At 39.9% G+C, this 24,849-nt stretch overlaps 1 protein-coding gene across 1 annotated transcript in view; it reads left to right on the top strand.

Moving 5' to 3' along the window:
• Nucleotides 1–24,849, top strand: part of MICAL3 (microtubule associated monooxygenase, calponin and LIM domain containing 3) — a 165,226-nt gene that overhangs the window by 102,001 nt on the left and 38,376 nt on the right. Inside the window, 5 exon segments of the mRNA XM_041129681.1 lie at nt 13,491–13,686; nt 17,648–17,898; nt 19,028–19,117; nt 22,294–22,431; nt 24,614–24,676. Coding sequence (XP_040985615.1) covers nt 13,491–13,686; nt 17,648–17,898; nt 19,028–19,117; nt 22,294–22,431; nt 24,614–24,676 — 738 coding nt within the window.

Below are 24,849 nucleotides of genomic sequence, written 5' to 3'. Positions count from 1 at the left end.
TGTGTGTCTCTTTGAATTATGTAACACGTGGTTTTCCTGTTGCTGTGAAATCAAGACGTTATTTGTTCAACTGTGTGAAATGTTCAAGGGAATAAATTCCAAACAAACTTCAGGTTTCTGAGTTTTTCTTTGTCCTCCCCCTTCTCCCTCCACTGGTTCCAGGGGAGGGATGCTGCAGGGGATACAGAGTTGCGAGAGAGTGGAATGAATAGATCTGGCAAGCTCAAATGCAAAAGACATTTTGGGGAGCTCCGTGTCACGTGCAGTCTGTCATTGCAAAGTATCACTTTTCAGGCTTCTTCTGTATTGTGTTTTTTTAAAATTTTGCTGTTATGTTGTGGTTTGCTCAGAGTGCAGAGTGTACATTGCACAGACAGCATGACATATTGCTGTAGAAAACCTGCTAAGGACCCCCATATTCAATATTCTACTGCTTTGGCAAAGCTGGCTTTGGATAGATGCGCTCTCAGTGTTGCAGCTTCACTGATTTTGGTCAATTTGGGAGGTGGTTTTGTGTGCCTTGCTGCAGGCCAGAGGTCTTTGTTGCACTCTGTAAGCAAGGCAGTGATACCCACGTGTGAGGGGAAAGGAGGAACGTGGGTGAGTGCAAGTCAGCGCTTGGGAACAGGGAGGCATAGCCTTTGCACCTGGCGTGACAGGTAAGCGTCTTGGCAGGATTTGGTTCCTCTTGTTGGTATAGCAGCTGCTGTGATGATGGGATGTTTTGATGTGATGGAAAGGCAGAAAATGAGTAAATACGGAGCCTTGTAGGCAAATCCTGTGTCTTATGTTCTAGCTGGACAGTTGTCTTCTCGCAGGAGAATGGCGCATGAGGAGATGACCTCCCTTCCTCAAGACCGTTAAGAGACTATTCTGTAATGTCCTCACCATGACAAACAGATAGAGCTGGATCATAGTTTTGAGCTGCATTTTCCTGTTCTCGAAGATACATTGGATTAGTCTACATTAGGGACTCATTCCATGTCTTTTCTTGCATGCTTCTCATGCTTTCTGCTGCACCATTGGCAACTAAAACCTTGTGATAATAGATGACTTTTGAGAGTCTAATTGTGAACGCTATGCCTTCTCTTTTGGGTTTATTTGGCCAGAGTAGTTATGTTTAAATGGTAGCTCACATAACTGCAACCGCAAACCAATTCTGTTATACGTAAGAGTTCCTTCTTTGGAGGAAAGTAATCACTTTATGCCTTTGTGATTGCCTTTTATTTTTCTTTACTGTGATCAGTAGTCCTGATTTTGAGGCTAAAATGGGCCTTCAGTTCTGAGAAGGAGCTATCAGTGTTCAGTGTAAAACTTCATGTGCTCGTACGTGAACTAGAAATGTCATTTTGATGCACCGCTAGAACAGCCTCCACTGTTCTGTATCAGGAAAGCTGTTAACTTTGCAGCTACACGTATGCTCTTCAGAAATCAAATGTTTGCTTCATGAATTCAAAAAAAAAAAAAAAAAAAAAAAAATGAAGTGAGGTGCACTTCCTGAGCTCATCCCCACCAGAAGTGAAATCAGACTTCCTTGCTGTACCAGTATGGGAGACATTGTTTTCAGCTAAAACTTGGAGAAACCAAGTATTTGTGTGATGGGAGAGCTCTCAGGCACTTTCACCTCATTCTCTTTGAAGTTACACAGATGCCTCGCACTTTCTGTTTCTGTGCCTGTGGTTATTCTCTAGTCTCATGGCTTCTGGCCCTCTTACTAATGCCTATGGAAAGAGTTGAGCTCTGTATCCTGCCCCACTGGATGGGAGAGGGGTGCTGCCAGGGAACTCCTTCCGTGGCCCTGACACTCAAAAGTCACTTTTTGTTAAAGGCATTCTATTTTTGTTTATGAAACAAAACTGAACCTTTCAAGCATTCTTCCCTTCACTGCAACCTTTCCTCCTTGCTCCCATTCCAACCTAAGATACTTACCTTAAAATGTTTTACTCTAGAGGAAACTTTATTCTGTAAATAAAGCCCCAAGTAACACACTATGTCAAATATCATTCTTTTTAACCTTTTTGTGCAAATAAAATGACCTGAAAATGAGGAAGAGAAGTAGATGATTTGGGCCTGGCCACGTTCTTGCTGAGTGTATGTGCTTCTTTGTCTGTAGTTCTGTAAAGAGAACACATTGATTTTTCTGAATATGCTATTCTGGGATCTTGAATTACACAGACTTGTCCTTCCGTTGCATCTGTCACTTCTGAGGGTCTCTAACATTATTTAGGACTTGTAGAACTTAGTAAATAGATTAAATATTGTCTTCATGTTAGAGAAAATGAGGTATCATGTACTTTCTTGTAGCTAATGTCCTCGCTTAACATCCTCAGAAAGAAATTATGCACAGAAAAATCTTACATGGCTGCTAGCTAACATCCAACTATTTATCCCAGAACTAAAATTGAAGGACTGAAATCCACTATATAAATAATAATATATGAAAGACAATTTTTAGAAACAGGGTATCATAATTAGGTGTGTAAATCACTTTAAAACTTTGAGGTAGCGAGCCATTCACAAGTGCGCAAAAGTCTGTGTGCAATGTGGATGTTTTGTTTCCTCAAAAAACAGATGACTTCCACTGAAGATGGACTGAATTAGCTATTACAGGGGTTTGGAAACTTCATTCTAAGATTTGAGCTTTTGGGAGTAATAAGATGTTTTGCACCATGCATCCCAAAACAGCTTGCTTCATCAGATATATTTTGGTAGCAGTTTTTCCAAGAGGCATGTTTTTATAGACCATTTCCTTTGCAACACGCATTGCTAGGGTGGTGTAGAAAGCCTGCTGTGTACAAGTTGTTTTACATTTTAGACATATTACACTTCTTCATCTGGTATGGCAGAAAACGGAGTAACTGTTTCATACAGCTCTTTTCCACTAATGTTCTGTAACAGTGATGAGAAAGTGTAAGGTACTTTTAAAATAACAAGATGAATGAATAAAATGTCTCTTCACCTCTACACCAATTAAAACAAGCCAATGATAGTTTTACTACCTGCTTGTGATCAGCAGCATAATATATTAAGGTATGTAGTTGGTAATGTATCTTAAAATACAAGGAGAAACAAGGGGAGAAAACCAAACTCTAAAAAAAAAAAAAAAAAAAACAAAAAACACAAACCAAAAAACCCACAAAACAAAACAAAACAAAAACCCCAAAAACCCAAACAAATAGCTATAATCTGAAGGGAAGGAATAGATACACCAGAGTCAACACTGAACCTATTCTGCTTCTACGAAGTGTGTTTATGGAGGAAGGTGGAGCAGTGGTTGCTGAGCTCATCCTGGTGATGTAGAGCTTAGCTTAGGCTTTCCAAACAAAACTGGGCAGATGCTCTTTAAGGATGAGATGGCACTTCTATGCTCTGTTTAGTTGCTTACATCTTCTCTCAAAAATGTTTGTTTAGTCTGACATTTCTCATGTTTGCTGTCATCCCAGAAGGCTGTGTTTTCTTTTTTAGGAAAATTTCATAACTGTCCTTTATCTGATGGCTTGCGGGTAGAAGTGTTTAAAAATAGGACTTTTTTTACCCAAGAGATGTTTCAAATACTTTAAGGCTTGGGTAACTCTGTGATTTAAAATATCAGAACTGATGTATAAGTGATCTTTAATCAGTAATGTGTGTTTTGGAAGCTTTCTTTCTAGAACTGTAACAGATTTTGAATATACCTAGCTATATACCTATATACAAGAATTTTCTTAGTTTCAGAAAAATTCCCACTAAGGTGTGAAGCTCTGGATTGCTTGGAATATTCAGTTGTTTTACAAGTTATACAAGAGTATGTGGGATAAATGTAGATAATAGAAAAGTATGCAACAGAATGAAGGAGCAGATGTCTATGCTTTTTGGAGTATATAGAGCTTTTTACTTAGGGCAAGTATTCTCCAGTATATTTTCCTGTAACTGCCAGCCTCAGATTTCAGCCTGTTCCATTTGCAGCACTTCATAATCTTGACAGAAATGATAGAAATTATGTAAGGACATGGTTAGTATCGAAATATATTCTGAGATCCAGTAATTATGGAAATCTGTAGTACATTGCAATAGAAGAGAGTGGTTATTAGCTCAGTAGCTGAAAGAAGATATCTATTTGAAAGCTATGTTTTGAATCTGATCACAAGTTGAACAGGAAACTGAAAACATTTGATATTCCACACTTTTGTTATGTATGATAAAATTTCTAGTTCCTGATTGGTTGTTCTTTAATGATCAAAACATCATCCAATATCCAAGCTGGAACTGGAAGTACCAGTTTCTATAAAAAGTAGCCAATATTTGTGGTAGGTTTCTCTGCTACTTATTTGCACAGTGGGAATCACCTGTCTGATCACTCCTGGTGAAATGATAGGTTCTAGAAGGCTGCTACGTATGAGTGGCAAGAAATAGGTGCCACAATGAATAAACTACATGAAGCCTTATGTAGTAGAGAACATAGCAGAGGCTTTCTTTCTAACAACATAAAAGGGGTTACTGTTTGGATTATAACTGAACAATCACTCTTAAATATTAATTTCCAAGTTACTTAACAAAACAAAGAGAGTACTTCACTTAAAAAGGGGGTAAACCTCATGAGCCAAGGTCATGGTGATTTTAAAATACAGCGTACCCTTTCTCTTCTTTCCTTTTTCTCCCTGCCAGTCCCTGGATGTGCTTCATCGCAAGTGGTTCTCTGAGGTAATATACCTTTAATAGCTTCTAGGACAAAATTTACGCCTGCGAAGTAATGTTATCTTTAGCCAGATTATCCTTTAGTGCTCCTCAGCCTTCCCACACTCAGCTTCTTTCAGGAAATGGAAACAAGGCCAGGCAATATATGATAGAGCTGATCAAAATACTAGAGCTCAGACATCTTAGATGATACCAACAAAATGGAAGATGATTGGTAGTATGTTACTGACTTACACTATTCCTGAGTAATAGACACACCAATAATGAACAGACTTAATATAAACTGATGTAGGGATTTTATACCTCTAGTACTGGAAACCTGTTTGGGCAGCAGTAAAATTGAAATCTGTACAAATGTTAAGGTTTTCTGCCAGAAGAGATGCAGTAAGGAGAATCAGGCTTGGCAGTGTTCCCTGGGGCTTGGATGAGGTGACCTAATACCTCCTTTCCCCTGTTTCTTTTCTCCACCCACCAGCTACAACACTGGACTCTTTCCAGGAGTCAAAAATAGATCTATTCCTGGATTATTCTATACCTCTGCTGTAACAAAGACAACTTTTCTGTATTGTTAAACCATATACTGAACTTTTAAATTTCATTAAGTAATACTGCTACTTCATGCATCTGCATATGAAAAACATTATTTCTCAAACACTGTTTTCTTTCTTTATTGTATAAGTTGCAGATGAATTTTTATTTGTTTTCAAGGCGTAAGTATAAATTACAGGTGACCTTGAAATAAAACTGGTTAATTATATTCACTTCTGGTTGCTTCCACTAAAACCAAAGAAAGGTCAGATCAGTCAAATTGACAGCTGTTTCTAGGCCTCGCACTACTGATGTTGTAGGAAGCAGTGTTTTGTCAGTGTCTGTTTTGGCAATTCTAGAAGTCTATTTTAACCAAAATATTGTGGGGGTGGGGAAAACATTGCAACACCCATAAGATAAACATATAAGTTACTAACTTCATTCAGTAGTCAGTCCAATGCACTTTCATAATGATGAAGAGAACAGGCTTCCACATTTATTGACGGTATCTGAGGTATGAAGAACTTAATTCTAACTGGAGGCTGTGGAATGTGTGGAGGAGGACTTAAGTCTTCATATGTTTGTTTCTGGGGTATCTGTTTCAGAATCCCTTGAATATTTTAGCTGTCAGTTATTCCCATACACATTATAATAGTATATGTGGGGGGGGTGTCTTGGGGGCCTCTCTGTTCCTCTTTGCTTAGGGAACCAGTAGATATTGACAGGACTCTCACTGATTTTTGTTTCATGTGCTGTGTACTGTTGAATCAAGTAATGCTATAAAACTTCTTGGTCAGCACTGGAAGTAGTGTTGGTTCTTTAATAACTCTCTGCTGGGTACTTATGCATGAGAGGATATTTAGATAAAACGCCTTTCTGTCTATACAGCTTAATCTCCCCACTTCTCTGTTTAGGTACCCAATTTGCTAGGAAGAATTGCTAGACTGACAGCTTGAGGACTGAGCCTTGATATGGTAGTAGAGCTCTTGAGCATATTGGTTGCTAAGTGGCAAAACCCTTTTTCTTCTGGTAGGCTAGAGAGTGCTGCTGTTCTGCTCTGTGTCTGGTCCTTAGTTCCCTAGATTTTAAATGTCAGTTTAAGGACAGTTGTATTGATCAAGTCCAACCTGCATAAGACAGTTTGCCTATGTACAATTCCCATATCAAACTCCAAGAGCTTTGACTCAGTAGAGCATATCTTCTAGAAAGCTTAGTTAGTTACTATTTATTGGTATGATTGATACACGTGCATTACAGAAGAATTTCAGTACGGCCGTCTTGAGGTTTGAGCTCATTTTGAATCTTGTGCATGGACACTCTCGATATTTTGCTTGTGAATAGACTTTGTTTTTCTTATCATACTGTCCTCTTTGAATTCAGGGGTTTTATACTTAGCAGAACGTATTATGGATCAAACTGGAAACACAGACATCAGAAAATTCAAGATTTGATGGCCTCTTAATACAGCTGAGTAATTCAAGCTTCCTGAGGGCTTGGGAATACCCTAGGATAGTAAGAGAGAAAGTTGAGGCATTATATCAAAATAACATTGACATTTGATGACTATTGAGTATTTACATTCGAATAAATGCATTCTTGTTTCTGTTTGAGCAGGTGTTATATTACCCCTTTTGGCTCTGAGGATGTGCTTATCAAAATTCAGGGGATCCTACCAGGATATGTGCAGTTCTGCAGTATGTGATGCGAGGCTGTGTGAACAAGCAGTGACAAGAATTCACCAGACCTGCTGGGCTCCTTCCAGCAGTTTCCTGGAGACATTTCTTAAAAGAGAAGATAAATTTTAAAGGGTGGATAAATCTCTATTTAAAACCTTAAACTTCTTCCTAACCCTTAAAAAGTCCATTCCATTTAACGCACTTCTGCAGGTCAGTTTAGAGTTGCTGTCTACATGTTTTAGGTATCTTTTACTGTACAGTACAAAAATTGTTAACAGTGGCTAGGTGCTAATTTTGGAGAGGATTAAGGAAAAGATTTCTGGCTATGTCTCAGAAGAAATCAGTTGCACTTATTTAAATATAATGTCTTAATTGACTTAATGTTTCAATATGTGCAGCATCCAACAACAGGCCTTGGTACTCAGATTTATTGGGGGGTTTTTGTACACACTGTGCTGAGCACAGCGAGCATCTCATAGGAGGTGCTGTGGCTCAACCTGCTCATTTAAACCATGTAATCATTATGCTTAAAATCCAACATATTTTAGTCCCTTTCTTACTTCAAAGTGTTTTGTCTTGACTTAAAGTGAAGTTGAGAGTGAAGGGGTTGACGTTGGGCATTCTGGATCCTGTTTCTGGCACTGCCACTAGTTTGTTGTGAAACTGCCTTGCTGGTATTTAATCTCTGTGTCTGGACTTGTGCAATGCCTCCACAGTACTCACCTATTTCCAAAATAGGTTTGTTTTAATATGCTAATATTTGTAAAACACTTTGAGGCCCTTGGATGAGAAGTGGAGTTGGAATCAAGGAGGCAGTTAATGGAATTGAAGGGGCTGAGGGTGAAACTTTGGGGGAAAAGCTGAAACTCAATCTGACATTAACACAGATGAAAAATGAGAAGCCTAAAAATGCTGCTGGATCTCATTTGCTGCCTTCTCTATACCTCAGTGATAATGTTTGCTGAACTGGAAGCACACTTCAGAAACCTTACCCCAAAAGATATTCTTGGAAATTAATGGCAACGGAATCTGACAACTTTCAGCATTTCTGACTCAGAGTTCACTGCATCACTTTCAAAATCCCCCACAAAAGTTTCCATCTTCCATCTCGGTACTTTGTCATATGCACTACGCTGCTGTTTCTATAGGAGTTCTTTTGTCTGATGTAGTTGTGTTCTCAAACAATTGTGTGGAGGTAGAATTGAAGAGTTTGGGAAAGACAAGTGAAAACAAACAGGTACAGTGTTTCACCTTATCATAAAAGCAAAAGATTTGAGAAATCCAGAATGAAGATTTTCCTGAGAAATGTATTAATTCCTCCCCCCTTTTGCATGTGTTTCACAGTAGACTCCTTTATTTGAATTTCTGTAACTCCTCAAGGCCACAGCTGAGTCTGCAAAATACTGGACCCCCACTTAACAAGAGATGACATTTAACTTGGAGAGCTTGCGATCTTAACAGATTGGACTAAGAAAAGGAAGTCTAGATGGACTACATGATTAATCGAAAAATAAATTCTAGTCAAATAGGCAGGTTGTTTTCCTTTGGGAAGAACTCATTGTTCTCAGATTCCCAGTTTTCTCCTGTATCTTGAGCAAGTGTTCTGTCAGGGAGTAACCTTGACAAGATTTCATCTAGCTCCTGAGAATAATCTGTGGATTTTAAGAACAAGGTAGTACTGGGGGAAAATCAAGATGAGATCCTCTCTCAAGAGGAGCTTCCCAAGCCTTCCAGTAATTGCCAAAGTTGCTGGAAAAGGACGCATTTCATGCAGGCAAAGAGCGGTTCAGTGTAGGAATGTTATCTCTGATCATACGATTTTCTTTACAGGAGGCAGGCTATGTCAAGGTTGAGATAAAGGACTCTGGCAGCTTTCAGGCAACAGCAAAGCAGCCTGTCCTGTTAAGAAAAACGGTTTCCTTTAGATGATCTGTGTAGTGTACATGGCCCACTGATTCTTCCAAAGTAAAGCAGCAGATTTTTAAATGTGTCCTATTTTGGATGTTGTTTGTGGATTTTTAGCTATCAGTTGATTGCATGAGAAGCTGCTCTTGTCTTTCAGGTAGCTCGCCTCTCTGGCTAGTAACATAGCTTTTTTCCTGGCAAATGCAGCCTCATCAGCTCCTTTTCTCTCAGTTATGACTGGTTGCTGACTTTTGGCTCTGTGGGCCCAGATGCACTGACAAGGTAGAATGTCAGCTAATGGATAATGAGTGCACTCTGCAGCTATGTCCCCCCAGCAAGCTACAAAACAGTCTGGGGAATACAACATGATTTGAGAGAGGCACCTTTCCCCTCCAGAGGAACATTAGAGAATAAACTTTAGCATCTACAAGAACTGCATTGGAATAGACCTTGCCCATGCATATAGCACCATATATATATGGAGGAAATGAGGGTAGGAAAGCTTCAAATTTCCTTGTCCCTATTTATATTTTCTTATTGTAGCTTCAAATGAATTGGTGTGAACTTTATAGCATAATATGAGCAAATTGTTCATCATCTGATCATGTTAACGATACCTGTATCTCACACCTACTTTCGTCCCCTGGGTAGGTTTGTGAACTGTAATGCTTTTCTTTCTGATAGTTGATGGCTTTGTGGTGCAGAAAGTTGGCTATCAGTAGCATTTCTCCTGTTTCATATTTGGTAACAAGTTTGACAATGGCTTTGCAGCTAGCCAGATAAGTCTTCATCGTACCTTTTAGAAACAAAACCAGCAGACAAGTAAACCAACTGGTCCGTACAGAGCAAACGCCTAGAAATCCCTTGCTGAAGCTGGTAATCAGTTGAGTTTCTGTATCATGTTCTCTGATGTAGAGCTGTTTTCTTTGCAAAGTCAAGTGGAGGGATGTGACCAATCCTGCATCTCAAGTATATGGATATATAAATTAATTAGAGAAAGTGCTGGCAATGGCCTTTCTACTTCTTTGAGATTCTGAGTGCTTATCAAGCTCACAGGACATCTTGGCTTGACCACATACTTTTGCATTAAAGTTTAGGCAGATTTTCCATCTTTTCAGTTTTTTTAACACAGTTACATTGAGTCACTTACTCCCACTTGCAGTTTTTGCTGTGATAGAATTAGTTTGATTCTCTATGTACCAGTTCTGCTGGGTCTTCATGATGAGAAGGGCGATGATGATTTGTGTTTTGAAAAACAACTGAAAGATCATATATGTTCACGAAATGCATGTAAACAGATGTCACCTTGATTTTCAGTTCTCTTTTATCTTAGAGTGATTGCTGCCAGTCTTTCTCCCCACCCTAAATATTGCAGCATTGGAAGAAGCTTTTTTTTTTTTAATATTCCATTCATTTCATTTAATTACATGGGAATGATTTTATATTTCTTTTTTTGTTTTACTTTGAAAAGGCTGACAAAACCCCTTAAGATTGTTAGAAAACAAGAGGAGTAAAATAATGTCAGATGGATAAAAAGTTCTTGTTCTTTTTGTTTTCATCATTTTTTTCTGCTTCTGGACTTTTCAGCTATGTCGGGGTATGCATCAGAAGAGAGCAAGTTAAAAAGAGCTTGTGAAAAGATATTTCTGTTGAAGTAGCTGAGCCTAGCCGATGGCTCTGTTATATATGAAGAGTTCCAAGTAGTAGAAAAACTCTTGGTTTATGATGATTTTAGTATATCCCTTGTTTGTTTTCCCTCACCTTGGTGTTCTTGTGTTACCCAGAGTCCTTTGGTTTTTTACTGTCAGCCAGAAGTGGCAGAGCAATATTCCAGGTCAGTTCCCCTGTTACTGTGAACTCAGGGTTGGGGAATGTAACACAGATCACAAAAATAGATTTGGCTGAGGTGTTATCTCCATTTAGAGAGAATGAAATGGAACGTGAATCCCAGCTGAAAAGGCTGTCCAGTTCCACTAAACTTTGAAAATACTAACACAACATAAGGCTTAGCAGCAGGAAATGGTAGAGACCACAGTATCCCTGGAAATGCAAGGTAATGTTCCCACCTGCCTCCTGAGCAAGCTTCTGTGGTTTATACCATAAAGAAGCCCTGTAGTTTTAGCCAAGGGCACAGTAGCCACTTGCCCACATCATAGAAGAGTTCAATAATGCTAAGGAAGAGAGAAAAACACTCTGGGCAGTTGTCTCTATGAGATTTTATCTTTCTGGAGAGGGATTGGAAGTAAATGCCACTAATTATGGCATGGCCCATGTAGTTTTGTGTCAAAGACTAAAATGGTACTGAGTGAGTAATTGCCCTGAAAAAAAGGCTGTTAGGAATAAACTGAGAAAAACTACGAAGGATGGAGAAAGAAAACAAAAACTGTCTTGGAGGTAAAAACCTGTGAGGATAAAGTAAACATTGCCAAAGCTCATGCTGGGTTAGACTTTGCAAAGGAAAGGAAAGCAAACAGCTGTATTCCTTAAGCATGTAGGTAAAAGCAAGGTAAGGGAAAGCAGTAGTGGGTCCACAGTGAAAATGGGTCTGACATAAAATGCAATTTTATGTATAGTCAGGCAATCAAATGAATACTTGGTCTCCAATTTCAGTTAGGACAATGGCATTGGACATGGGAGCAAAAGAAGTCAGTGTGTAGCAAGATTTGGAAATGGAAATTAACCCAATGAAGCTGGAAGCAAAATTTAAGTATTACAATAGTGTAATGAGTGGAAATAAAATTTGACCAAATAGTCTTTGTCTCAGAAGAGTGGAAGAATTGTACAATGAAATTGTGAGCTTTGTGGTAACAATTTGTGATGAAATCAAGCTATCCTGATGTACCGTGACTATCTAATTCAGGGTAATACTATGTGACCACGGGGTGACCAGAAGTATGACCTGCAGATAAACAATTGGGGGGGGGGGGAGGGGATCTGAACAAGTACATATCAGTTAATCTGAACAGTAGATAAAACACCTTCTTTGAAGGAATAACTAAAGACTGGTAGCTCTGCAAGTGAAGTCTTTTGACCTTATGAAGGTAAGTGGTATAAAATGTGACATGAATTCACCAAAGACTATGCTGGACTAGCTTGACAGCTTTTATCGACAAAGTAACTGATTACCTCTGTAAGGGAAATGTAGTGCATTTGAACAGTCTGGACTTCAGTAAAGCACCTGAAGGCTGCCACATGGAAATAACTATTTACACTGGATAAAATGAGGGAGTAGTACACGAAGTGTCAAGTAGCTAAGAAGTTGACTTCAATGAGAGATTAGAGGTTTTATTGAAAAAGGAAATAATGGGGTTGGATGTCACCTACAGACTGTGGTGTTTCACAAAAAACGATCTGGGGACTGATCTTTGTAATACTTTCATTAAGGTTACTGGCAAAAAAAAATGGAAAACAATCTGCTAATGAAATTCATTGCTGAGGCAACATTTCAAACCCTCATCAATGCAGAGGAGGATAGGCACGTCATACACTAAGAACTGCAAAATGTTGCAGACTGTAATACTAAAAATAGAAATGTAATAGTAGAAAGTACCAGGTCATGCACTAAGAAAGTGTTGAGAATTTTGGCTACCAACAAGGTGCTTATCAGTTGAAAGCAAAGAAGGAGAAATATCTGAATATCAGTCAGTAAATAAAAGCCACCAGTATTATGTGGCCTATAAATAGGCAAGTGTGTTCTCAGCGTGTTATCAGATGAGAGATTTCTGGCAGGGTTGTTACGCTGATAAGACCTCATCTGGAAAGCTGTGTTCAATTCTAATCATGCAGGTTCTGGAAAGATTAATCCAAACTGGGACAGGTGTAGAGACATTGGGGATGATCAGCACACTGAAGAGATTTTCCCATGAGAGGAAGGCTTGGCTTGTTTAGCAAAGCAAAACAGAAGCTAGGAAAGATTTGACTCTGTAAATAGTAAGCTGGGTAAGGGTAAACTGTTGCATGGTATTTAAGGTAAAATACTAGAATTTTAAAAAGAAATGGATGAATGCAGGTTAGAATTTAATTCATTGAGTCCCACAGTGAATGAAGCTCCTGTATACTTTTCTCCAACTGCCTGATTCACGTGTCCTTCAATTTTCTGGGGTTCATGGGATTTATGCTTGCAAACATCTCACTTAGGTTTTTCCCTGTCGTTCATTTCATCCCTAACTGATTAAAAAGCAAATCAATTCAAGTCTATAAAAAGTTTTAAAACTTGCTCCAAGTGGGCCTTTTTCATTCCCTCCCTCCTTCATCGTTAAGTAGTAATAGTATTTTCTTGCACCCTAACTCTGTAGACTTACCGTGACTGGTAACAATTTTAACGTGCAGCAGGATTGCCCCATAGCTTTCCTACTGCGTCTCATAGAATATATCCCCTCAATGGCCAGGCCTTCCCCAGTACTTACTGCATAGACTTCATTGCAGCTCTAGTTTTTGCAGCTAAAATGTCCCCATTTCCTCTCTCAACTAGGACATTTAACGTTCTTTTTAGCATCTATTAGCCAAAACCACTAAGATTCCCTTTTGCAGTCTGGCTCCCCAGCAGGTTCTGCCAGTAGTGGCGAACGGGATAATGACGTAAGGTATTCTCTTGCTTTATTTACCTCCCTCTGCCTCACGCCCCTTTTCTCCCAATTGCTCAATTTTCTTAAAAAATTACAGTTCTGACTGTTGCATTTATTGTTTATTCACTGGCTTATTCTTTAGGTTCTAATGTAAATGGGCTGGAAGAGCCCAGCCTTGCTAAGCGGCTGCGTGGCACACCTGAACGGATTGAGCTGGAGAACTACCGACTGTCACTGCAGCGGGAAGAAGAACTCGAAGAGGTTCCCGAAGAGACACTAGCAGAGCATAACCTGAGCAGTGTGCTGGACAAAGGAACAGAAGAGGATGTGCCCAGCAGGTTAGCACACGTTGTGCATAAGCTTTTTTTATACCCATCCCAACAGACTTTTGCCTGCTTTTCCCTTAGCTTTTTTTAACATATTATTTACCAGGTTGCCCCTTCTAAAGTTCTTGAAAATGCTCTGCATGTGTACACAGGTATTTTATCTTGTAGGTTCTGTTCTTCTAAATAGCTTATTACCATTCTTAGAAGACACCTGTGGTGTACCACAGGTACATGAAATACCATGAAATTTAGTTCTAAGTTGGAAGGAATTTTTAATTTTTTTTTTTTTTAATTGTATCAAAGACAAATGAATCTTTTGAGCAAACAGAACACGGATTCAAATGGGAGGGGGTTCCAAAATTAACTTCTGTATGTTTTTCATTACAATTCAAAACCACTTTTGGTTTAAAGATTCAAGCTTGACACACATGTAATCCTGACTGAATGCTGATGCAATGCCTGAGAGATGTTAATTTGAAGCAATAGTTACGGCTGTTGAAAAACATGTTGTACCTTCACAAATTTCTCTTTATCTGCAAAATGAGGTATAAGCACACCAGGATCCAAATATATGCAGGTAAAGCTACTGGAAATAGTTGTTGCAAGAATCATTGAGAGAAAATACTTGATGAAGAATGCTTGTGAACTTTATAGTCAATCACACACTTTTTGCGGAGTCTCGATCTCTTAATATGGTTTCTAATCATTTACTTTTGTTTATAGCAGTAACAACCCTTACCTTGTCAGCTCTTAGTCTGTCCAGTAGTCATCTTGAAATAAACTCGGAAAATGCTGTTACTGGTTTCCTGAGACTTAGATCCTACAAACGTATTCTATGTATGCATTACTTACAGGTATACGGGTGTATGAGAAATTCCTTTTGCACGCAAAAAACAGTGTTTAGTGGGCAACTCACATTATGATAGAGAGGAAAGAGAAAATCAAATTCCCTGTCAGTTTGACCTGGAAAAATTTCTGTCCCAAATCCAAATATGGTAAGCAATTTAGTCAGACCATTGATAAGGCTGTGTGGGTCAAACATCAGAGAGAGAACTTTCTAGATGATGTAGTTATCTGGTATCTTCTGTTCAACTCTACCCACTCTATGATATTTCACAGAAAGACCCCCCCAAAAAACCCCAAACAACAAAAAAGGGAAAAAATCTGATCACTTTTTTGTCAACAAAAGAAAAAAAGTTTGACTCCTGCAACAAGCCAACTGAAGCCCTGATTCGATCATCTTCACTGTCTTGGTGCAGCGCTGCAGGGTTAGGAGCAGGCAGAGGAGATGGGGAACTCTTTGTTCCCTCCACGTCTTATGAAGTGATGGATTGGGCTTCCAGGTTCACCAAGGTGTTAACTCTAAATCAAGCAGAGACCATGCATTTTGGTGCACAGCTTCCCATCATGCACACACGTAGGAGCATGCACACTGCAGAGAAAGTTTACAGAAAACAGTATTCAAAGTACATTTTTTCAAAAGAGAGATAATCTTGTTTAAGCTTCAACAAGAAAAAAATCATTTATGCAATCAAACTCTGACTACGCAGTTTTGAGGAGTGGAAAACCCTTCAGATGCCTTGTTCATCACCTTTAACTTGTAGTAACTCCCAGTATGTCACCTGCAGTTTTGATGTGATACCCTGTGGCCTTCTGAAGGAGTGTCATAAGACAGCTTGTGCTGTATGGGTCTGTATGGCAAGGGAAGAGAAGAGGTTCATTTCCACAGTTAAGGTTTCGGTTCCTCTCCTCAGCACTAAATCTGTGTAGGTACACCTTTTTAATGCGATATTCAACTGCTTATACAAATTCTATAAAGCAACCTACTTTGCTCATTGATCTCTTCTTTATAGAAAAAAAAAAAAAGTTTCAGCTGTTGAATTAATTTCTGTGGCACAGAGTTGCCATGGTAAAAGGAGTGCCCACTATACCAGACCATCTCACTGCTGTCTTTCGGCTTCTCATTTCTCACTATTTAAAGGTCAAACAAAAACCAAGTTATAAATAAAAGCCAAAGAAGGTAAAGTGAGCTATGTGGTAAAGAATTTATGTCGTCAATATTACATGCGATAAGCCGACTGGTTGAAGAGCAGCAGCTTGTCCCATTCAGCAGCCATGGCAACAGTGTGAGCAGCAGTAAACCTTATTGACAGCACATGAAAACCCCAGCATGCAGCACCTGTCAGGTTTATTTCCATACCAAAGGGTGGGAAAGTTAATCAGGGGGGAAGGGAACATCACTTTTTATCTCTGTGACAGTATCTGCGTAAAGCCTTTGGAATATGCTTCGGTCTCCTGGAATATATACTGAGTCCATGGCATGCAACAGTGTTTGTGTTCCGTACTTAGCATGTGAAAACCAGGCAGCCTGTTAAAAATAAGTATTCAGTTTATGCTGTGAAAAAGTGGGTTGTAATTTGAGCAAAATAATGTTATATATATGCAGAACAGTGAGGAGACTTTAAGAGCCTGTGGACAAAAGTACTTGACAATCAGAGCATGAAAAAGTGGTATTTTCTTTATTAGCTTTGCTATCAAAAATAGCGTTTCAGACAAGCAGATGAATAAAAGTATGTAAATATGATATGTTCATGTAGTGTTAGACTAATTTGAGGTTCTGCACCTGATTATGTTTATCTGCAATATAAGGGAAAGAGTGCTGCCGTATATAGTTTTTTTTGGAAACTGCCATTTTGTCACATACTGTAATAAAACCTGTGTATGGGAAACAGAATTAGAACAGCTGTACAAGTTATATTTTATAGACCTACATGAAATTTAAACTTCATTATTTTCAACTTGTCGGTTTTCCCCTCTCATTGTCTATATGGAATGGGATCTGCCAAAGGCTGTTAACTACAGTGGTAACCGTCATAAGGAAGCAGCAGAAGTAGAATACTGTTCTCATGTGATTCACCCAAACTTTAACCATTCACAGTTTTCTCCTTCAATCCAGATGAATTTGGGCCTTTTAAGATTTATATGGCAAGTATCCAACTGTTGCTCTAATGCAGTTCTTTTATGACAATGATCTATTAAGGAAAAAGAGAGACACCTCTTCACCCTGCAGATATGTTCTCTGAATGTGCTGTAGTTCACGTTCATTTTCCAGTGACAAATGCAGCCATCTTTCTCCCCAGTACCTCTAGGTGGTCCAGCATGTAAGAGTGAACTAGATTAAATGTCATTGTATAGGTGGTTACGTTTCTTGCCTCTGCTGCTTATACTGAGGAACTGTTAGAATTAAACAGAGACGTCTACTAAAGAGCCCTAATGATTTACTGTTTTGCGTGTTTTAGACTTTCCTGTGAGAATAATAAGCTCATTATTGTAATTATCCTTGCACTGCTTCCTACAGTTTCTTGCCACTATGTACACTGTGTACTTAATTGGATACAATTTTTGTGATTTTTTTTTTTTTTTTTTTTTTTTTCTCCAGCTCTCCTTAGCTCACATACTGTATCCTTTGGCTTGATAGTTGTGTTGTGTGTTCTTTCTACTTCCAAAGCTTTCTGTGTTTCACCCCAGCAAGTGCCAAAAATATCTTAGCTATCCAAAATGGTAGCAGTAGCTGCCATTATCAAAAGACGTGACCTTCTGCATTCTGACAGTGCTAAGAACTCTGGTACCCATTTATGTAAAGCAACGTGATGTGAAGAAAGTAGTTTTTCTGCTGTATTCAACTGTCACAAACTGTAACAATTAATGCTGCACAAATATTTGGACTTGGCTTCACAGGCACTTTTCTGCTGCTTCACCTTCTTTAAAAGAAGCAGGGAAGGACCATACTGCAGCCCACACGTGATGCTGTCACTAAAATTCCTATGAAATATTGAAAGCAGAAAAATTAGTATTACGATTTCCATCATATGTTTTAGGCTTGTATGTATTGAAACAACTTGTCGGTGATCTAAGACTGATCTAGGAAACATTAACTAGTTGTTTCTTTATGTTTTTTTCTAAACCCTTACAGTAGTTCAGAGTCTGAGATGGAGGAGGAAGATGAGGAGGAAGAAGATGAACTATTGCTGCCTCAGCAACCCCCTTCAGATTTGGGTGGTGTGCCATGGAAAGAGGCTGTGCGTATCCATGCCCTCCTGAAGGGAAAGAGTGAAGAACAGATTGAGGCTGAGGAAAATCATGAGATTGAGGACAAAGAAGAGGAGGAGGAGGAGGAGGAGGAGGAAGAAGACGAAGAGGAGGAAGATGAGGAGTCGAGCGAAGGTTAGACACGATTGATTTGTCCTTCCTTTCTGCTAGACAGTAGGGAAAACCAAGTTGAGTGTTTGCCACACAGAATGAGAAAGATTTGCCTTGGAAAACTTTTCTTCTTTCACTTCATTATTGCTTTGATTTTTGAGGGAGTTATTGTCAAGGAAAGCTTTAGGTGGATCATTCTGGATACAGATGATCTTTGCCCACAGGGCAGTTATAGCACTACTACCAACACAATATGCTTCCCATACACCATGCCAACATGTGCAATTCACAGCTTTGTGACACTGTACTATTTTTGTTGTTTTTTATTATTTTTGGGAATTGGATTTGAATGTGCCCTTTGTTCTTTGGCAGCAAGAGCTGGAAGCAGCGTGGAGGCAGTGTTTTCAGTTTTGCAGAGTGCCTCACTAAGGGGCAGTGCCCTGTAACTGTCATCAGCGCATCCCAGAAGAAGCTGCTTGTAGCAGCTTAGTTACAGCTCTCCTTAGTTAAAAGACAGCCTTGAGAAATCAGGGAGTTCGGGTGGTTCCCATTTTAGCTCTGAGGGATTTCTGTGGAAAATCTTAGGGAAAGACTCCTTCCCCTGTGTTTGTCTCAGTCATCAAAATGCAAAGTTTGTGCTAAGAATAGACATGCTTCCAGTGTTTCACCACCATGCCAAATTTCTCGCTGATCTTGTCTTTGTACTCACGTTTTCTTTTTGTGAAGACTAGTAGATTCCAAAGAGCTTCTTCGTAAAGGTCTTTGGCTGCCTAATGCAAGCAGAGGTCCAGTTTTTTGAGTCTTAGTGGCAGTTTTGTTGATGAGCTCAGCAGGCTGCTTGGCTACTTTTTCAGCTGTATCTCCATAACTGAAGTCTGTGGAAGTCAAGACTGCTTTTTAAGTATGGTAACATGCATGTTGTGTGTTTAGTCTGCTAAACCATGGTGTTCTTGGATGGACGTTATTTCATTCGAGCAGTTTTCCTGTCAGACGCTTTGAATACAGCGGGAGTACGGGGAGTTGCTGGGTTTCCAGACAGTCTCTCTTTCTGATTCTGTCCTTTCTCTTTCTCTCTCTCTCTCTCCCTCCATCGCTTGTGTGTGTACACGCGTGTCTGGTGTTATATATGGATGTGTGGTTCCCTCTGCTGTAGAGGGGGAGTATTGCCCTTGGGAGAGAGAGCTGCAGCAAGGCCTCTGGCTTCAACATCTCTCAAATGAAGAGGACACGGGTACATTTAAAGGTACCCATATACCATCTCCACTTCCATTTCCCCGAAGGAGGGGGGAATGTTTTAAAGAGCAGGTCCCACATGAGAAGTTTCTGTGTTTTATTTAATTGCTTTACCAGCTCCCTAAAAACTGATTTGATAGCTGTTGTTATCTTCATCTCCTGGTCCAAGTGCCATATATCAGGTCTGACATTGCCACTGGTTTTAGGAAAAAGATAAAGCTGCCAAGTACCTCAGGTTATCTAGAAAGCCTGGACAATTTGCTACTGTAATGCACATGGACAGTGACCCCCACCTATTTAGGAGTTTCAGATTTGTTCCATACACACGGACTAATTGCACCTGTGCAGTATGTGAGACACATGGGGCACGTCGGAAGTACTGCCTTTAGATTGCCTGTGTCAGCAAACTTGCATTTTTTTTGTTGTCCTTTGTGAGTGTGTGTCTGTGGGGAGAGTCTGTGGGGGAAGATAATCAAGCTGCAGCGATCCCTCAAGATTTTTCAAATAGTCATGTAATGGGCATAAAATTAATCTGACATTCCAATCTAACTGGTTGTGTAATTTTCCACGATGCATTCTCTTGCAGTTTATTTCTTACGGTTTGTTTTTTTGAAGCACTTGGTCCTAATAGCTTGTTAATCCCTTATTCCCTCAACATGGTTCGTTAGACCCAGAATACATAAGAGAAAAATCCAAGTGCCTTCCTGCAGGTTAGAAGACATATGGAGTTGTCAGACTGCATATTTTGCAACTTATGATTGTTAATAACTGTAGCTTAGCTTCTGACTTTTTTTTTTAAAAAGAAAAAAAAAAGAGGTGTTATAATTTTTTTCCGATTTAACTTTTCTGATGGTAAGAATGAGAAGTATTAGTAAGATGGCTGAATAGCATGACTGAAGAAGTTCCCCCTGTTGCAGTTGCTAGTGTGCTTTAGACCTGGCTCCTAAGGAGTTGATTTGCAGGTGGATTCTCATTCCATTAAAGTTAAATATTGAGACTGCTTGCTGCTTATGAAGTGCTCGTAGGTGCTGCAGTGGAACTGGAGTGGAAAGCTACCTTTCCAAATGTAAGTGCAATTAACGTCCAGCTTCCTGCAAAGCTTAGCAGGCAGTCTTGAGAGAAGGCTATGTCAGGTGTCATTTGAAATTCTCAAGCATTGTAGACCGCAAGCAAACATTAGTTTGTCTGTTAGCCAAGCAGCAGTCCTTCATGGATGGCTGTGCTGCTATTTATTTACTGGAAAAGGTGAGGAGGACCCATGTCTTAATCAGGACAGGTTCAGCCCTCTTTCTAGAGACTTGTGGAGTAGCTGAAGGTGTGTATGTTACACTGATCTAAATCCCAGAGAAATCAATTTTAAAACATGCAGATCATGTGGGACCTGCTCTTTCCGAGCCTTGCTGAGTGACTATATACTTCTCAGCTGTTGCTGGCAAACTTAAACCTTTTAACACAAAGTTTTGTGTGGCAATGCAAATGCTAACTCTACTCATCTTGGGGCCTGCATGCGAGTGCTTTCGTACAGAGTGAAAACAGCCCAGGTTCCTGTCCCTGCAGGATGTCCAGTAGCTCTGGTAGACCATGTGGTTGTGCTAATTGATATGAAAATTCTCTGATGAGGTGACAGAGACATAAAACTGCTAAATACTTGGCTAAATTGTGAATCCCGCTCTGCATTTGAGTTTGTGCGTGTGAACCCATTTCCCCTTTAATAACCAGTTTGTGATTCTCTCCTTCCTGCAGTTCCTTCTGCCTGTTTCTTCTGCAGTTTTAATGCCAAATCTCACACATAGTCGTTCCTGAAACGGAAGTCCCAAACACTTTGTCATGTCTGGGGAAAACATGGCTGGGAGAGAGGAACTTGGTTAAAATGAGACAGCAGGAAATAATGAGTGCAACCTCTAAACGCTGCTCATGTTTCTTGTTTCCTTCAAACACTAGTGCACCATATGAAAATCTAACTGCTTTTGAGGTTCTGAACTGCTGAAACAGTGTTTTGCCTACAGATTACTACTCAGTAGTAGTAATTACTACTGAGTAGTAATCTGTCTGTTGTGAAAATTGACTTCCTACTTTACAAAGTAAGTGGGCATTTTCCTTTCAGGGTGAGTCACTTGCTTTTGAAGACCACTCCTGCAGATGCTGAACACCTGTCCCCCCTAGAATGAGTTATTTTATTGTGGGTAAAGAAAACCTGAGCTATAGTCCCATAGCAGATAGCAATAGAGACACGGTCTGTGAATATAATACCTCAGGGTAGGTGCTCCCAAGGTGGGTATTCTGCAGCAGTTAAACAAGTTGTTTATCAGTTGGTTTTGGTGCCCATTGTTCCCTTTGACACTCCATAAGTAGCTGAGCTTTGCGTAGGCAGGTAATTGAGGAGTAATGCAATTTCTTTTAAAAAAATTCATTTGTGCACAGGAAGGTCCCTTCTGGGGAGGTGGGGAGGCTCTTAAGTCATAATGAAAATGCTGTTATTCTTCAGAAAAAAATTCTACCCTTTGAACAAGTCAGTACAAAAGAGCAGCAGTAAACATACCAGTGTTTTAAGTGCTAAAGTAAGTGTGCACCCCCGTGTGCATACGCACATACACACACACACACACACACACGAAACTCTGAGATCCATCATGTAATTTAATTCACAAAGAAATATGCACCCAGCATAGAAAGGAGTGCTTAACCCAATAGTAGGGAATGAAAGACCTTTTGTTTTGGTGCATCAAACTACAATGCAGACTATCCCTTGCCATTAACAGCAAGATGTCTTTGGCAATAATCATAATGAATAGGCTGAAGGAGCTGGAAATTTCTGCTAAATCGGTATTTACATACCACATACTGTTCAACACCCAGAGAATGTCTTTCATTTCAGCAAAGCTGCTTGCAGTAGAGATAATCTACAATGAAGTTTTTAATAGCATCTCTCTGCCTTTGGAATGGCATTATTTAGCTTTGATGGGAAGTATGAGGAGCGCTGTATTGGTGTATGCGTGCACACACAATGCTGAGCTTTTTCTGTCTGTCTTGCAAACTGATCTTAGCCAGTAATATTTTCTTTTCTTCTTTTCTTATTTCCTTTCCTATGACGTGTTACCTTTCCTTTCCACTGTTCTCCCATCTTTTCCTCCCTGGCCTTCATACTCCCTGCCTACAACCTGGTATGCCATGCCCTCCTACTGCTAGCTGGAAACCTTAGACTGCAGCAGATTGTAAATCCGGTTGATCCTCTGGAGATTCTGGCAGATGTGCACTGGACACACATCCGTGAAAAACAGGAGGAGGAAAAAATGGTCCCAACCTCAAAGTCCTCCACCTCCAGAGGTAATCTCCCCCAAGCCCTGCTCTGTCAATTCCTGGATCGCGGTTGCAGCTGTTTAACTCTGTTGCTTCTGCACCCTTCGAGAGCAGTGTACTTCAGCAGGGGCAGCAGTGATTGAAAGGAACTAATGTCAAATTACACTGAAATTACACTTGGTTAAACATTTTGCTTTTCAGGTCAGTGTCCACTTACAATGTCTGCTTTCTCAGCTTCATGGTGGTGTGACTTCTTCTGACCCATTTGTCTGCCTGCTTTGACTCCATAGCGTTTTTCCTCACTACACACATGATTTGATAGTGCTGGCAATCAGCCCTTGGTAACTGACTTTAGGGGTAGTAATAGAAGCTGTCATGTGCTTTTTGTGATGTGAGAACTCTACGCCTCTTTAGGGAAAGCTGAAGGGCTATGTTGTGTAGTTACTACAGCAAAGATTGAACAGGGTCAGCTTCTGTATTGAGCATGTTTCTCTGCTGCTGGTTTTCAAAGTGTATAACTGCATCTGGTATTAGTAGGGAATGATGGGGTTCAAAGGGCTTGCAAATCCTATTAGTGGTGGTTTTGACTCCCTGTGTTTAAGATTTGACAGTATATTTATTTTTTGAAGTGAGGTGTGACCTTTGTGAGTTGCCAGTTAGTTAAAGGAAAACTTTGGAGGGGAAAAATTACAGTAGTCTAGCTCTCTTGTAAGCATCTTCCAGCAGTCCCTGCTGACCTTATTCTAGACTATATGACAGCATGTCTTGAGGTAAGTATGTCATAGGTGCTTTGCCTATGCAGAAACCTAGACTTAATAAATGTTAAACATGCAGCTGATGAGTAGTGGTCTTCTCTCAGAGTCTGTAACCATCGTGCCAGATTTGTAGAGGGAATAAGTATGCTGTGGAAAGGGGTGTCTTTTACAGCAAATGTGAAATTAAGTTAATGACTGATCTCTATTAAAAAAGCCTAGGGCTTTACCTCATGTTGTCTGATCATATTCCATTCCAGATAATTATCTTTTCCTCATATTTGGTTTCTTTTTTAATCCTGGTCCAACTTGATACACAGTTCCAGATCAGTTTGTCTGTGCTTATAATTGCTGTTTGTAGAATGCACTGGGATTTTCTGGTGTGAAATCTGCTCCCTACAAATAAGAGATGGGTATTTCCTTCCCACTGCAACTACAGAAATAGGCTGTGTTCAACTGTCTGTAACTTTCAGTATTGCTAGAGTAGTTGCTTAACATTTAAAAATGCTAAGTAAAAAATGTTAACACAGTTTCTTAAGCTTACTATGATTAAGGTTACTTTAGCTTCTGCTTGAGGGTCTGTATCACTATAGTTTCCAAATTTTTCTTTCAATTTGTATTTTATAATTCCTACTTTTCCATAGTGTATTGGTACAGCTGCCAGCAAAAGATGATCCTTCCAAAATTGATTTTGTGGTCTTTCCAACTTCCTTTGGGAAGGAAGGCAGTATTTCCTTTCCTTCCCCTAAAACTGGGGCAAACTAGGACAATCCTGATCAATAGATTAGCTGCTTCAATTACTTTGTCATACAGTACAGGTGTGTGCAGGTGTATCAGCAGTTTGGTTTTTTAAAGGGCTGTCGCCAATAAGTACTTGTGGATAAGCTGTAAGTTTTCAGCCTGAGTTCAATAGACAAATTTGTTCCTAGCTGAGCTGTGTTCTGTGATACAAGGTGTTTGGAGAGCCCATCAGCAGCAGTGGTGATAGCGTTTGATGTGAAAGCCTGGGTTAGCATGGCAGTACACAGAAGCCCCTCTCATTCTGCTTTGGGTGCTCTTCTTCATCTGGTGGCGTTCACACCCAGGCAGCACAGGTTCTGGGACGCCTGTTACGATCGCCCTTCTCTTGTTGCTAAGCTCTTTCATCTCTTATTTTCCCTCCTCTGCAGAGTTTCAAGTGGAGCACAGCAGCAGCAACCTGCTGGTCAGACGTGGTGTTTTTTTCACTGTGCCACCTGTATTTCCTCTAACATTACATATCCTAAAGGAAGATTAGGCCTCTGACATTTGTATGTTATCTTGATTTAAATCCCAAGCCTGGAATTGGTTGTTTAACATCTCATAGGTTTTATTCCTGTATTTGCTACTGAAAAATTTCCCTTTGTCACTCTTCTGTTTTAGACGCTTACTGATAGTCTAATTTCGATTTCTTACAATTTATTGTTTTTTAAATTCAGCATCCGACCTTCCCTCCGTACGCCATGAGGCGGTACAGGCGTGGCTGGAGACGGTCCCTGGAGGTAGTTTGGTGATGTTCTATGTATTCCAATGCACAATAACCCTGCCCGTCTCTTCTCCATGCCTTCAGCAGCTGAGCTGGTACTTTAACCCTGGAACTTACGGCCCTGTCGCTACTGCATGACTGGATGTGGAGGGAGGGAGGAAGGGGGAGTGTGCATGCACGCCTTGCTCA

The sequence above is a fragment of the Aquila chrysaetos genome, chromosome 17, assembly GCF_900496995.4.
Source record: "Aquila chrysaetos chrysaetos chromosome 17, bAquChr1.4, whole genome shotgun sequence".
Classification (NCBI taxonomy): domain Eukaryota; kingdom Metazoa; phylum Chordata; class Aves; order Accipitriformes; family Accipitridae; genus Aquila; species Aquila chrysaetos.
Note: the sequence above shows the minus strand (reverse complement) of the source record. Positions and strands in the feature narration are given on the sequence as shown.